This window comes from Cygnus atratus, chromosome 7, assembly GCF_013377495.2.
Source record: "Cygnus atratus isolate AKBS03 ecotype Queensland, Australia chromosome 7, CAtr_DNAZoo_HiC_assembly, whole genome shotgun sequence".
NCBI lineage: Eukaryota > Metazoa > Chordata > Aves > Anseriformes > Anatidae > Cygnus > Cygnus atratus.
This window is the reverse complement of record NC_066368.1, coordinates 37,672,609-37,686,347: the sequence shown is the minus strand read 5'-3', so window position 1 is coordinate 37,686,347 and position 13,739 is coordinate 37,672,609. Positions and strand designations below refer to the sequence as shown.

The following is a 13,739-nucleotide window of genomic DNA, read 5'->3' as shown; positions in this document are numbered from 1 at the left end:
AAGCAGCCAAAATGGAGGTGCATGGAAATAGTTATTGTCAGTCAATTTGAGTTTTAGTTTCCTTTGAGTTATTCTCTAATCTCGTAGTACTTGGAGGGAAGGTGGGACCTAATCATGTGAGATAATGCTTTTTAGGGGAGCACTTAAAGGGATAGAGGTGAAGACTGAGGAAGGAGTTCTTTGAGAGCACCTGCTGCTGAGGTCAATTGTGAATTATGTTTGCAAAGGCTTTGAGACAAGTGGTTTGAGCAGGCTGGCTCCAGCCTGGGGGAATGTGATTTGAATATTACCATCTGTTCTTTCTTGCAGATCCTGTTTGCCTGCGCAGAGGCCCTGTATGCACATGGATACAGCAATGAAGCATGTCGCTTAACTGTAGAGCTTGCCAGGGACCTGTTAGCCAACCCTCCAGATCTCAAAGTGGAACAGCCACCAACTAAGGTAGAGAGTTGTCTAGTTTCAAGGGTGGAGGGTAATGTAGAAGGAAGGTGTAGGATGGATACAACAGCATTCCCAGGCATTTTGCATTTACTGTGATTCCGGGCCCTTCATTGATGCTGGTTTTGGGTTGAACTTCTCTGGGTGTCGTTCATGTGCCTGATTTTGATTACAAATTCCTCCTCAAACAGGGCAAAAAGAACAAAGTATCAACCAGCAAGCAGACGTGGATGGCAACCAACACCTTGTCCAAAGCTGCTTTCCTGCTGACTGTGTTGAGTGAGCGGCTGGAGTACCACAACCTGGCCTTTCGAATAGGAATGTTTGCTCTGGAGCTGCAGAGACCACCTGCTTCTACCAAGGCTCTGGAGGTACAAAACATTTTGAAAAGGCAGTATCCATAAGAAATATCGTGCTGCTTAAATGCTTATGTTCATATGGTTCCCATTTAAACTCTTGAAGCTTGGTTATGCTTTTCTTTTATATGTTTCCTTAAGACTGATTACACTGGGACAAAAGGGGGTGTTCACAAATCCCAAGCACACATTGATCTGCCAGAAACTTGATTAGAAATATCATTTCATCTGGGTTTATCTCCATTGAAAGGAAGATCAGACCTCAGTGCCAAATGGCCTATGATTTCAATGAAGCTACAGACGTGAGAACAATAAATGAGGGCAATATCTTTTATGAATATTTTATTACAACTGGAGCAGTTTAGTTCTTGTTATCTCAAATATGTTTCCAGTTTGCTTAGCTAATCTAGGGAAGGAAAAGCCATTTGTAAACTGGATTGTATGTATTTGTGTTGGTGAAGTGGTTTGAAGTGTATTCCTTAGGGTGAACTGGAGCAATTGTTTCATGTTTGAAAATTGTTGCTTTATCTGATATTTCATTTGTTGGCCTGTGAGCACATGCACAGCACAGGCATATTGTTTTGGACACTGCCTGATTACTGCTAGGCTTCCTGTTTAGAAAAGAGAAGTGTCCAATTAAGACCTTGTCTGTGTGATTTGCAGCCACCTTGCTTTCACTGCAGGATTGAGCAGTCCCTGGAGATGAGTATTATTGCTAGTAATCCACCAAGTCCACTTGTTCCACTGATTATCTGTACTTCTTACAGTCTGATTAGAAGATTAAGTGTGAGATTGGCAGTCACTAGCTACCTAAGCTGTTCCAGGGAAAACAATCACTTTCACACGTTAAAAATGGAGAGAATGCAGGAGTGACACAGTAGTAAAATGTGGTAGGTCTTCATCCTGGTGTGCTAACACACATGGATGTCACCCCATGCCATTCAGCTGCTAATCAATCCCTCGTCTCTAATGGGCGTATTACTTATCATGCTTTTTCCTACGATTGTGAGCCATCTTTTCCAGGGACTTAGCCAGTCAAACACTTCTCCTGATGTTCCTATGAAAGCTGATGCGTTTTTCTGTATGCAGCTCAAGAATGGTAATATGAGTAAAAACTGCTGGTAATATGATAAAACTGCTGGTAAAACTGGTAATATGAGTAAAAGCATAAATCTGAGGCAAGACTTGCATTAAACTTGAATGTCTGTGTTCACTGTGGAGGGAATGGTAAAGGTGGCTTGGGAGCTAAGAGCTACTGTAATTTAATAATCCAATAAAAACCGTTGCTTTACTTCAACATATGCATAGGGAAAAATGGTGCTGATGGCACCTTCTTCTCTTTCTCTGTGGATACTAACCAGGTGAAGCTGGCTTATCAGGAGTCTGAGATTGTAGCCCTCTTGAAGAAGATTCCCTTGGTCACTAATGAGATGAATACTATTCGAGGAAGAGCTGAAGAACTTCGAGAAGGAACATTATGTGATTATCGTCCAGTCCTGCCTCTTATGTTGGCTAGCTTCATATTTGATGTCCTGTGCGCTCCAGGTACCGTCTGCATTGGTTTGAATGTGCAAAGGGAACTTTCTGAGATTCCTGGTCTTGAGAGGGTTTCAAAGAGAACCTGTCGTCAGGATAAGACAACCTAATCTTGATTCTTCCCACACCGTTGCTTGTTCTTCCTTCCATGTTGTTCTGGAGATAGAATTCTCTCTTCTTCTGCATACATTTGAACCTTACCATATTACAGCACTGTTTGTGTGCTTTTGTAAAATAGTTAAAATGATTAACTTTTCTGCTCTTATGCTGGTTATATTCAGAGGAAGATAACATAAATCTAGTATTTAGAAAAAAAGAACCCAACAATGTGGAATTAGATGATTTGCTTGGCATATACCTAGCTGGTTTGGAGGCTTCTGAGTTTAGAGAGAGAAAGTGTGTGTGGGGGGGGGGGGGGCGGGGGGAACAAGGCAGTGATGTGATCCTGGAACTGATAAAAGGATGAGGAATAGGACCACCGGAAGCTCTGCAAATTCAGAGAGCTCAGAAACAACTTTTGCCCTGAGGCCCTAGTTCTGAAAGCTGAGCATTAATTCTCTTGTCTTCTTTCAGTGGTTTCTCCTACAGGTTGTAGACCCCCAAGTCGTAATTGGAATAATGAAATGCCTGGAGATGAAGAGCTTGGTTTTGAAGCAGCTGTGGCTGCTCTTGGTAAGAATCTTTTACAATATAAGTTTTTCCTCATCCATGTTCTGCATCCTGCCTCATTTTGGATGGTGAGAGATGATAGCCGATTCCAGTTTGGTACAAAAATTAAAGGGCTTGCACAGTTTATCAGAGCAAGATGCAGAAAAATTCTGTACATCGGATTTGAGGTGTCTTTGCAAAGCTGTAAAAAATGGAAGGGTGATATGGGACAGGAACTTGAATGTTAATGTAGTGAGTGTAGTTTAGCTTTCTTCTTACTCTTTTGTTGTGGAAGAGGTATTGCCTAGGCTTTGATGGAGATGGGTAGTTTCAGAGAACAAAAGGCAGTCATTTCAGAAGAGATTAGACAAAGATGGTGAAAGACTAGCAGAAGTACTCTTGAGTATTATCATGTACTGGATTCCTGCCTCTCATTTAGCAGCTTCAGCAACAAAGCGGTGGTTATATGCATTATGTTGATAATAGTATATGCCTGTTTTAAAGCTGCCTGCAAAAGAAGGAATAGAATGGATTAAACAAGGCCTGTCCCTCTGTTGCCTCGTCTTTGGGAGGGCAAAGATGAGTTCTGTATGGTGTAGGAATGCTGGCTTGTAGCATCTGCAGAAACTGGAAAAGTTTGTTTCAACATGAAGTGGACTTGCCTGGGCTCTTTTTTCATGGCATATTATGATCAGGTTGCTCCGATGGTTGTAGCAAGCTTAGTGTTCTGGGGACAGACAGCAGCTCCTGTTTATTCATGACCTGTTTTTGAAGTTAACAGTAGGATAGGTAAAATTCTTCTTTTGCCTGACAGTGAGATGAATAAAATAGTCTGAGGTGTATATATAGCGCTAAGGATGTGGTGTAGTCCCATGGGCTCACTTGTCTTTTCATCCCTCTCTTTTCTGGCCTGTAGGCATGAAGACAACTGTCAGTGAAGCAGAACATCCTCTGTTGTGTGAAGGCACCCGAAGGGAGAAGGGTGATCTGGCACTAGCCCTGATGATTACTTACAAGGATGATCAGTCTAAGCTGAAGAAGGTGAGCCTCCCTTTAAAAGGGGAGAGGGAGGTGCAGAGCAAACCATGTTTGGGTTTTGATGGATCTCAGAGTTTTTCCAGTGAGCCTGTCACTATGTCATGTACTGATGATTTACAAGCTATGTTGTGTTTCTCTTGTCTCACTGATGCAAAATCTGACTGCACAGTATGCACTGGCCTGGAAGAGGCACTCTTACCAAAGGTTTCTTAAGCTCCAGCTGAGGGATGCTTTCTGACTGTATCTAATGCTTTTGCTTACCTGCTAAACAAGTCCTTTGTCCCAGGGGTTTTCCATGTGCACTCTGTGTGTTGTATGGGGATTGATTCTGTTTTGCTGCAGGAATGTTGGCTTGCTGAACAGTGCATCTAGCAAAACCTTTGTTTATGTTAATCTCTCACCTCTTCTATTTACAAGTTCAATCCACCTGTACCTTAATTTTCCATACAAGAGAGAGTACAGTTCTGCCCCTCTTCCCCGCCCCATGCCCCAAAGGAAAAAAAAATATCAAAACTGCTGAAGCTTCAGGAAGGTTTTTTTTTTTGTTTTATACTCAGAGTATAGCAAGAATATGATTACTGCCTTTCTGTCTTCTAAAGGAGAAGCTCTTTTGCTAGTCTTCTCTGCTATAGGGAATAACAGGGAGTCTGTGATATTAAATATTAAAAATAAGTGCTCTGTCACACTCATGGTGTTCATTTCATGTAGAAAGTGAACAGTAGAAATGGACAAACCTAAAATACGTGGTCATGCCTTGTTCCTCAATTCTATAATAAATAAGGATAAGAAAGTGTTACTGTAGATTAGTAAAAGACAATTTCTCTAGTGTCTGAAAATCTCAAAAGGCTTTGCCAGTTTCTCAGTAATGGTATGACAGGATTTTTTGGATGATGAGCACAGAATTTTAGTGACTTAAACAAGAACATATAATAACTGGCACTAAATATAGAGTCCTCTGTTCTGTCCTTGATGTGCCAGAATTACTTCTGTATTGTGAGTTCTGGATGCTTTCCAAGTAAATGACTTTTTGAAGTGAAAAGGGAGATAATACTGAGTACAAATGAAGCATTGCTTTCTCAGCAGTGCAGGCCACATGGCTGTCAACTGTGCATAGCTAATCTTCAGTGCAAGAAGATGATGCCTGCTTTCAAGAGAATAAACATTTTTATCCAACCAAATGGAATTTGTTGTCCACCAGGAAGTTGGTTTAGTACTTTCCCACTGTTTCGTAGTGTGATGCCTGTTCTCTTACCTGTCTGGAAAGCTCTTCTTTGTTTTTTCCTTGCTGTTAAAGATTTTAGACAAACTCCTGGACAGAGAGAGTCAGACTCACAAGCCACAGACTCTGAGTTCCTTCTACTCCTCCAGCAAGCCTACAGTAGCAAATCAAAAATCTCCTTCCAAACACGCAGCCCAGTCCACTGCAGCTATCCAGCAGCTTCCAGGGACTTCTGTCACTCAGCAACCTGGTGTAAGCCCAGCAGTCCAGAGCAGTCCTGAGAACTTTGTGGAGAAGAGTGCACAGGGTAAGATGTGATTTATAAGGGCTATGCTATGTTCTTGTCTGTATTGAGAAGTAGTCAGAGTGACTTTATATTACCATCTGGCTGCTTGGTCTAGACTGTCGTTCCTCTGTTGTTTGGCTGAATCCATTTCTGTACATGTCATTGTTGTGTAGGAATTCAAGCTAATTTTCAGGCTTTCCTATCTTGACACAGCTGTGTTAGCCAGTTACAATGAAACTACTGTGTTTCCATCTTTTAGGTTTGTATCAGAGGTGCGGTGTTCAAAAAGTCACATACTGAGTCAGGTGCCTTCATGCAAGATAAATAACTAAGATTGCTGAAGGTCATTAGAGATAAACGGGATGTGATTTTCTTCAAGCTGTGCTTGCTCTTCGGTGGCAAGCATTACATCTGTTGGAAAGTGGATGCTCTCTTAACTGTTCCCAAAAAGATCAGTCATAACTGAGGATAAATGCAATAAGGTTAGGGTTGCTGGAGCATTTTTCTTGTAAAACTTCGTCCACAGTTGCAGCAAATTTTCCAAATCTTGAGTTAAGCTTAAGTGTTCTTGGCCTGGTATCTGATGAAATGCTTAATACAGAAAGAAAACTGAGATAATCCTACTCATAAATACCACTCATTTTATAAACACCTTGCATCTTTTAATATTTATACTTCTGAAGTGACCACATCTGGTTTTAGAGATGCAGAAATAAACCAGAATGTTTACTGTGTCACCATCCTGTTTATGCAGAGAGCTCTCAGAGGTCCCCCTGTGAGCCAGCTGGTGAGCCCACTGTCCTGAAGCAAGAGGGAAAGGTGCCCAGTCGTCTGGCCCTTGGAAATCGAGGTGGATACAATGGGAGATGCTGGGGTTCACCTGTTAGACAGAAGAAGAAACACACAGGTAGGAACTGACTAGTTTGTACAGCATGTAGGGCTGTGCTTAGGCATTGCTCTGGGGTTTCAGTTGTTCCCTTGCTCCTTCATTCCACTTGTCAGCCTTTCCTGTACTACAGGAACAGTTGATTATCTCTGAGGTGTTTGGCACGGCAAAACAGGTTTTGATCCAATAGATTTCCTCCCCACCTTCTTCTGAATTGCAGTTTGCCATGTGCATACTTTTCTCACAGCAGCTGTGTTCTGGGTGATGGATTAGTTATCTGGAACGGAATGTTTGTCGGGCTCTGGGAGCACAGCACTGTGCTCCTGGGTACAGAAACAAATTCAGAGGAGCTGCTGCCTCTCACACCCCTCTTCAGAAGGGTTTAAGTTAGAGGCTTGAGGATATGAAAAATCTTTGTATAAATTGTGCAGCCTCTACCAGAAGGGTACCTATAGAACCTAACTTTGTATGTATATTTGTTTCTTGTTATACTCTGCCATAAAGCTTGGCAGATGGAGTGAGGGGCTGGGACGAAGCAAAGGAGGAAATAAAGACAAACACATTGTTCTTGGATTGTTCTGCTTTTTAGTCCAAGAACTGTAAAACGTCAGTGCTATCTGTGGCCAAACTGGCTGACTTAATCTCTTTTAGTTTGCAAAGTTAAATGCTCGCTGACATGACTGATTTTAGTTAGGAGTGTAGGTGACATGGCTAGAAGTTTACCTGCTGACTGTACTGTGTTTGTTCTGGTGTTGTAGGCATGGCTAGCATTGACAGCAGTGCTCCTGAAACCACCTCTGACAGTTCTCCAACGCTCAGTCGGCGACCACTACGCGGGGGGTGGGCAACAACATCGTGGGGCAGAGGACAGGACAGTGACAGCATCAGCAGTTCTTCGAGTGATTCGCTGGGATCTTCCTCTTCCAGTGGCAGTAGGAGAGCCAGTGGGGGAGCCCGTGCAAAGACTGTGGAAGTTGGCAGGTAATGAATAGTGTCACTGCACAGAGTCAACCTCTAGGCCTGATGTTAGGGAACTGGCATGTGTGCGTCAGGAAGTACTTGTTGGGAGAGTTTGCTTTGTCTCCTCTGGACCCTGAAATAGGAACTCTGCACCCAAGTTAGTGAACTTGGAATATTGTTGACATCTGAAAGTTTCCTCTGTGTGTTTCCCCTAGGTATAAAGGGAGGCGGCTGGAGAGCCATGCTCCTCATGTTCCAAACCAGCCGTCAGAGGCAGCTGCTCACTTCTACTTTGAATTGGCCAAGACAGTCCTCATCAAAGCTGGTGGAAACAGTAGTACCTCCATCTTCACCCACCCTTCCTCCAGTGGTGGGCACCAGGGACCACACCGCAACCTTCACCTCTGCGCCTTTGAGATCGGGCTGTATGCACTAGGGCTGCACAACTTTGTGTCCCCCAACTGGCTTTCTCGAACTTACTCCTCCCATGTCTCCTGGATCACAGGTTACAGCAGAACTTCATCGGGAAGCTTGCTTTTGGGCAGGAAGGGGCGGGGGGTGAGCTTATTCCCAAATGTGATGATGGTGATGTGCTATGGTAGTCATGTAAGCTGCTGGCACAGCTGGCAGCACAGGCTGAGCACTGGTGATTTACACAGTGTTTTGCTTCAGTCCTCTGAGCCACAGACCTTTCTCAGAAGGTTTTGGGAAAAGGAGGTACACAGACTGGTTTTAACCTATCCTTTGGGGGTCTGCCAAAGAGATAGACATTTGTCAAGTTTGAATGTGCTCTTTGGCTGTGTTCAGTGTTTCACTTTCCTCCTCCTTGTTTGTACCCAGACCTACTGCCTGCTTTCTACCCACATGGTTTCCAGAGCCTGAAAAACACATCTTTGAAAATTCATGTTTTCCTGACATGACAGAAATAGAGCAACAGTCCAGGCTGTGGTTTTTGGGCACTAAAATCAACTGTAGCAAGTTCCTCTCACTGTGTGAAATGCATCTTTAGCTTAACTTTGATAATGGCACCCTCACTCACTGCTGGCTGCTTATCAAGGGCTCTTCCCTGCCCTGTGTTTTGGGAGGATGAACCTACATTTGACTTGAAGTGTAAGAAGAGCAACTGGGCTCTGTTGCTGCTACTGAAGGAAGTAATGAGTGTATCTCCTTTTGAGGGAGAGCTGACAGGAACTCTGTTGGGCATGGTCAGTAGTGTGAGAGTCTTCTCTTTTACTCTTAGGGCAGGCTATGGAGATTGGTAGCGCAGCCTTGAACATCTTGGTGGAGTGTTGGGATGGACATCTGACGCCCCCGGAGGTGGCATCGTTGGCAGACAGAGCCTCGCGGGCCAGAGACTCCAACATGGTGCGGGCAGCTGCTGAACTGGCGCTCAGCTGCCTGCCCCACGCCCACGCCCTGAACCCAAATGAGATCCAGAGGGCTCTGGTGCAGTGCAAAGAACAGGTGAACATTGCGTCGGGGCTGACTAGCACAAGCTGACTGCCAGCATCAGGGACATACCATTACTTGGGGGCTTGGCTCCTCTCTGCTACTGGATAGCCCTAGTCTTAATTCTGTAGGTTTGTCTTAATAAATAGCTGAGGTTATTTTGCTGCATAGTTGTGATCTAGCTGCTCCCCTTAGCATCAGTCATTTTAGCCTTGTACTTCTCTCTGGTTGTAGTTTTGCCTTCTGTTTCTGGTTTTGCATTCTTCACTTCACCTCTAGTTTTGCTTTTTTCTCACCACCCTCAGGACAATCTGATGCTGGAAAAGGCCTGTATGGCAGTAGAAGAGGCAGCAAAGGGAGGCGGTGTGTATCCAGAAGTCCTCTTTGAAGTAGCTCACCAGTGGTACTGGCTTTATGAACAGACTGTTGGTGGGACTCCGGCCCAGAGAGAAGGTGCCACGGGCTGCAGCGCAAGTGGTGCGCGGGCTGCCTCCGAAGCAACACGAGGGTTGGCAGACAACCGGGTGACCACTGAGCCAACCACTGTAACAGTAGCAGCTGCGGTGACTGCAGCAGCAACGGTCATGCCAGTGATCTCTGTGGGATCAACCATGTACCAGCAGCACACAATGGCAGGGCCAGCGATGGCGCACACACACACGCAGGGCCTCCACCCTTACACCACCCTTCAGACTCACATTCCCTGTAATCCCCAGTATATCGGACACACTATCCAGCACATGCCACGTCCAGCTGTCTTCCCAGTGCCTGGCTCAGCATACCCACAGGTGAGTTTTGTCTGTAGCTTGTTTATTTACAATAATTTTGTGTGACTGCTGCCAGAAGAAGTATCTGTGGCTGGGGAGAGTGTGGGGCAGGACCTGCCGTGTCTTGAGATATGGCTTCTGTGCTCACTTACTTGCTGATTTGTGATACCTATTTAGACTTCCCAGCTCAGCTTTTGAGCTGATAAGGAGCCTTCTGTGGGTGCGTGTAATGTCTCAAGAGAATACAAAAGATAATATATCACTAGATTTTAATTTTAATTGCCCTATAGTTTCTCAGAATATGCAAGGCACTTGACAGAAAGTTTGTCATCTTGACACTAAATAGAGACTACAGAGGGAAAATTAACAGAAGTTATTTTAACTTCTGCCTGTTTTTGAAAGTTCTTGGAATGTTTTTGTGCAAAGTGATTAAATTTAAATGGAGGAAGAGCAAGCAGATGTAATAGTCATGTGGTGCAAGTTAGTTACTGTGCTACTTACTGAGCTTCCTCCTTCTTGTAAGATTGGATGTCCCATGCTCTGGGTTTTGTGTGGGGGCATCATGTTTTGAACTTCTAAATGGTCAAATAAAGTAGACATGACTGTTGCTTGTCTTCCTTCTTAGGGTGTCCATCCAGCGTTCATAGGAGCTCAGTACCCTTACTCGGTAACAACGCCATCATTGGCAGCTACAGCAGTGTCATTCCCTGGTGTGCCAGTCCCATCCATGACGCAGATTGCGGTGCATCCCTATCACAGCGAGACGGGACTGTCACTGTCTTCCAATGTAGCGAGTAAGTGTTACAGCCCTGGGCTGGTGGGCGTAGCATGGGAGGTACAGCCTCACAGCTGTACCCCAGCCAAGTCCTGCTCCTCACCAACATCGGTTGGTTGGGACCAGAGTTCTTGCTCTGAGAAGTTCTGAACAAATCCACCCCAGCCTAAAGATGCGCATGCTCAGGGGCACTGGGGTTCATTATGGGGCCTGATTCAGCTAGTGGAGCTTTAATTTCTGTGTAGATACATTTCCAGTATTGAGATTTTGTCCTCTCTGTTTGGAGATGCCCTGGCCCTTCTGACCTCTAACTTGCTAGAGCTCTAGCCCTCTTCCTTTTTTTTTTTTTTTCCCTCAGCAGCCTCTCCTCAGGACAAGGTGAGCATAGGTGACCTTGAGCAGACTTGTGATTCCTTTGGGTCAGATGAACAGAGAGTGCAAGAAGCAGACAGTAGCACTAATAGGTGTCTTTCATGCCCTGAGGAATTTGAGACAGCTGGTACCTGAAATGTGGAACTTCTGTAGAGAGGACAGATGTTTTGGCAGTCATGTCAATGGCAGTCTGAATGACTGCTCACATGTTGTGTTGGGGCTTGAGTGGTGGTGGAGATCCATCAGGTAGTGAGCAGCACTGGAGCAGCAGATGTTGACTGAGTTGTGAACGTGTTCTCACTGCCACGGGGTTCTGCACTAGTAAGTTGTGGTTGGACCCAGGCTCTGTTATTTCCTAACTGAAGAGGCTATAATGTCTGTCTGTTTATGAATTTGCTTATCTATCAGTGTGTTGCAACTCACTAGGTTCTGGAAACTTGGCATGTGGGAAAACACAAGAGATGTGCTAGCCTCCTTCATATCCAGATTATCAGGAGAAAGGGGATTCCTTTTCAGTTATTTTAAAGTGTGCTATCTTTAATTTCAATGCTGAAAGACACCGCAAAAGGAAATAGAAGAGTCCTGAAGGCCTCAAGATATGAAGAGCATCTTTTGCTGACAGCCTTTGTCCTAGGCTGATGCTGTGACTCTTAACAATGAGAAACCATTTCTGTAAGAGTTATGAATCTTCTAGAACCGTTAACTAATCCTAGAGCACTTAAAAGGATAAAACAACCCCACCCTTCCCACTTGCCATTGTTTATGGTTTTCAGAAACTTGTTTTCAGTTCTTAAAATACTGTTTTGCTGTTCCTGGAGTACATAGGCACATGGTGACGCTCAGGTTCTGGCAACAGTTCAGCTTCGCTCATTCTTGTGAGTTTTTCTCCTCGGCCAGACGTCAAATGTAGCATGGATTTTGCCCCACTTTGTCAGTTGTTTGGCACTACGTGTCTGCTTGGCTGAGGAGGTCGGACAGATCTGTCCTGGGAGGCACAATGTTCTCAGTTATTCAGCTGTTCACTAGTAAACATTAAAAAAAAATGTTGGAGGTGTCAGAGGAAGAAAAAAAATCAGAATTTGGAGCATTGCCCAAGCATGGTGTAGTAGCACCACAGAGAACCTGTGAAATACAGGTAGCAATGTGCACCTACCTAATGGCATCTCTGCTTGGAAATGCTCAAGAAAACCTTGTTTTTCCTTCTCCATGCCTTTCTTGAGAGAGATTAACTCGAGTCCCTTGTCAGAATACAGCTTACTGGCTCAGAGTTAGCTGCTGTCTATACAAGCTTATGTGGTACAATGTGTAATGGGTTTTCCAGTGATTTCCCTTGAATTTGCCCATATTAGTTTACTGTCTGAACGTGACAGAACCGTCTCAAGTTTACTTGCAGTTTTTACTGTAGATATCTGCTGCCAGTGTATGCAACAGCTGTTCTTTACGAGGTTTGATTGGAAGCTAGCCTCCAGTAATGTTCTTCCCACATAGTATCTGGATGGAGTCATAGCTGACTTAAACAGGAGTGGAAGAACTTTGCAATGTTGGACTTTCTTTGAGAGACTTAATACTGTTCTGGCTCAGTGATTTTCCTCAGCGGTTTCACATCAGATGTAGATGTGCACGTGTGTTTCCTTAGACAAGAAATCAGAACCAAACATCATTTAGTAATAGCAAAGGCCTTGGAGTCAATACCTATATTTACATGTAAAACATGGATGATATGCATGTCCATGGTATACTGCAGAAGAGATGGGCAAGTCTGTAATCAACTCCCTTTAGGCCCTGCTTGCAAATAAAATAGAGATATTCTTAGCCCATTGTATTTCAGTTGTAAGTCTGTGGTTTTTGGTTGCTCTGTTGTTCTGTTTAGGGGAACAGAACAGTACATTGGCAGGGGGCAGTCAGTTGAGGGAGATGATGGCCCAAGTAAACCTTCTCTTAGGCTTGGTGGTGGGTCCTAATGCTGCTGTTTTGCTCTATTCAGTAGGAAGTGTCCATGCAGGATCAACGTTCCCAGCGATTCAGGGGGCTTCCTTGACAACTCTGTCCTCACAGCCCAACTCCCTTGTTACAGGGGGTTTTCCTGCCGAGGATGAGCAGCACAGTCAGCCTGTGAGCCCCCAGGGTCTGCACTACCTCCACTCCGCATACCGAGTTGGTAAGGACAGCCAAGTGGGTTTCTATGGCCCTCTTGAGAGGGATTCAGGGCAGGGCTGCAGGTTTTCACTGTTGTTTGGCAATTTGCTACTGCACCTGTTGGGGGCGATGGCATCCTAGCTACCTGGGGAAAGCCAGTTTATAATCAGTCATATGTGGAGGCCAAAAATGGAGGCATAGCAATCCTTCTTCCTTTGCTATGAAGGTTGAAAAGTGGCTGCTGAGAGCTATGAGAGTAGAAGAGAAAGCTCAGTGGGTTAGAACTGGGAAGAGTCTTGCCTTTCAGCTGGTGTATTGTAAAGGAGTCCGGAGAGTGTTCTGAGGATGGGATTGTGGAAGTTGTGACAGTTAGAAACAGTGGAGTTCAGTTCCTGCTGCTCACAGATGGTGCAGGCACACCTCTAGTTTAATACCAGTTGAGTCTTCAGAGGCACAGAGGGATGTGACCTGTGCCTCTCCAACTAGGTTGTTGAAGACTGACACAGAGTGTGGGGATGTAATAGTGTTCCTTTCCCAGCCACACTGGTTATGAGGAAATAGTCTCTGCCTTACACTGCCGCTGGTACAGGGATGTCAGTCAGTCGTGGGGTTTGTGATTGAGCGTAGACTGCAGGGAGCTACTCAGATATGGTCACCATCCAACCCAGCAGGTACTTGGGGAGGGTGGAGGAAGCCTCCTAGGATAAGCAAAGCCAGCACAGGACAGCAAAAGAAGTGAAACAGCAAGAAAATGGAAGAAAAACTGTCTGGATATTGCCTGAGTTTTTGTTGAAAGCTAGAGAAGAAAGTACTTGTCAATCAGAAAGGGGTGCAGATATCATGGGAAGCATCATAGCGGTAAGTAGTAAGCCA

General features: G+C 44.7%; 1 protein-coding gene across 3 annotated transcripts in view; it reads left to right on the top strand.

Annotated features, from left to right (window-relative positions):
- ZSWIM8 (zinc finger SWIM-type containing 8) overlaps positions 1 to 13,739 on the top strand; it is a 72,291-nt gene that overhangs the window by 49,837 nt on the left and 8,715 nt on the right. For 2 of the 3 annotated variants that reach the window (XM_035545232.2, XM_035545222.2), the window contains exons 11-22: positions 310 to 441; positions 630 to 809; positions 2,156 to 2,339; positions 2,904 to 3,002; positions 3,895 to 4,019; positions 5,311 to 5,542; positions 6,276 to 6,428; positions 7,166 to 7,388; positions 7,583 to 7,872; positions 8,608 to 8,831; positions 9,122 to 9,604; positions 10,209 to 10,377. In XM_035545232.2, the coding sequence (XP_035401125.1) occupies positions 310 to 441; positions 630 to 809; positions 2,156 to 2,339; positions 2,904 to 3,002; positions 3,895 to 4,019; positions 5,311 to 5,542; positions 6,276 to 6,428; positions 7,166 to 7,388; positions 7,583 to 7,872; positions 8,608 to 8,831; positions 9,122 to 9,604; positions 10,209 to 10,377 (2,494 nt within the window). Of the gene's footprint in view, positions 1 to 309; positions 442 to 629; positions 810 to 2,155; positions 2,340 to 2,903; positions 3,003 to 3,894; positions 4,020 to 5,310; positions 5,543 to 6,275; positions 6,429 to 7,165; positions 7,389 to 7,582; positions 7,873 to 8,607; positions 8,832 to 9,121; positions 9,605 to 10,208; positions 10,378 to 12,714; positions 12,889 to 13,739 lie in introns of all 3 variants that reach the window. The other variant, XM_035545214.2, reaches the window with a different exon arrangement.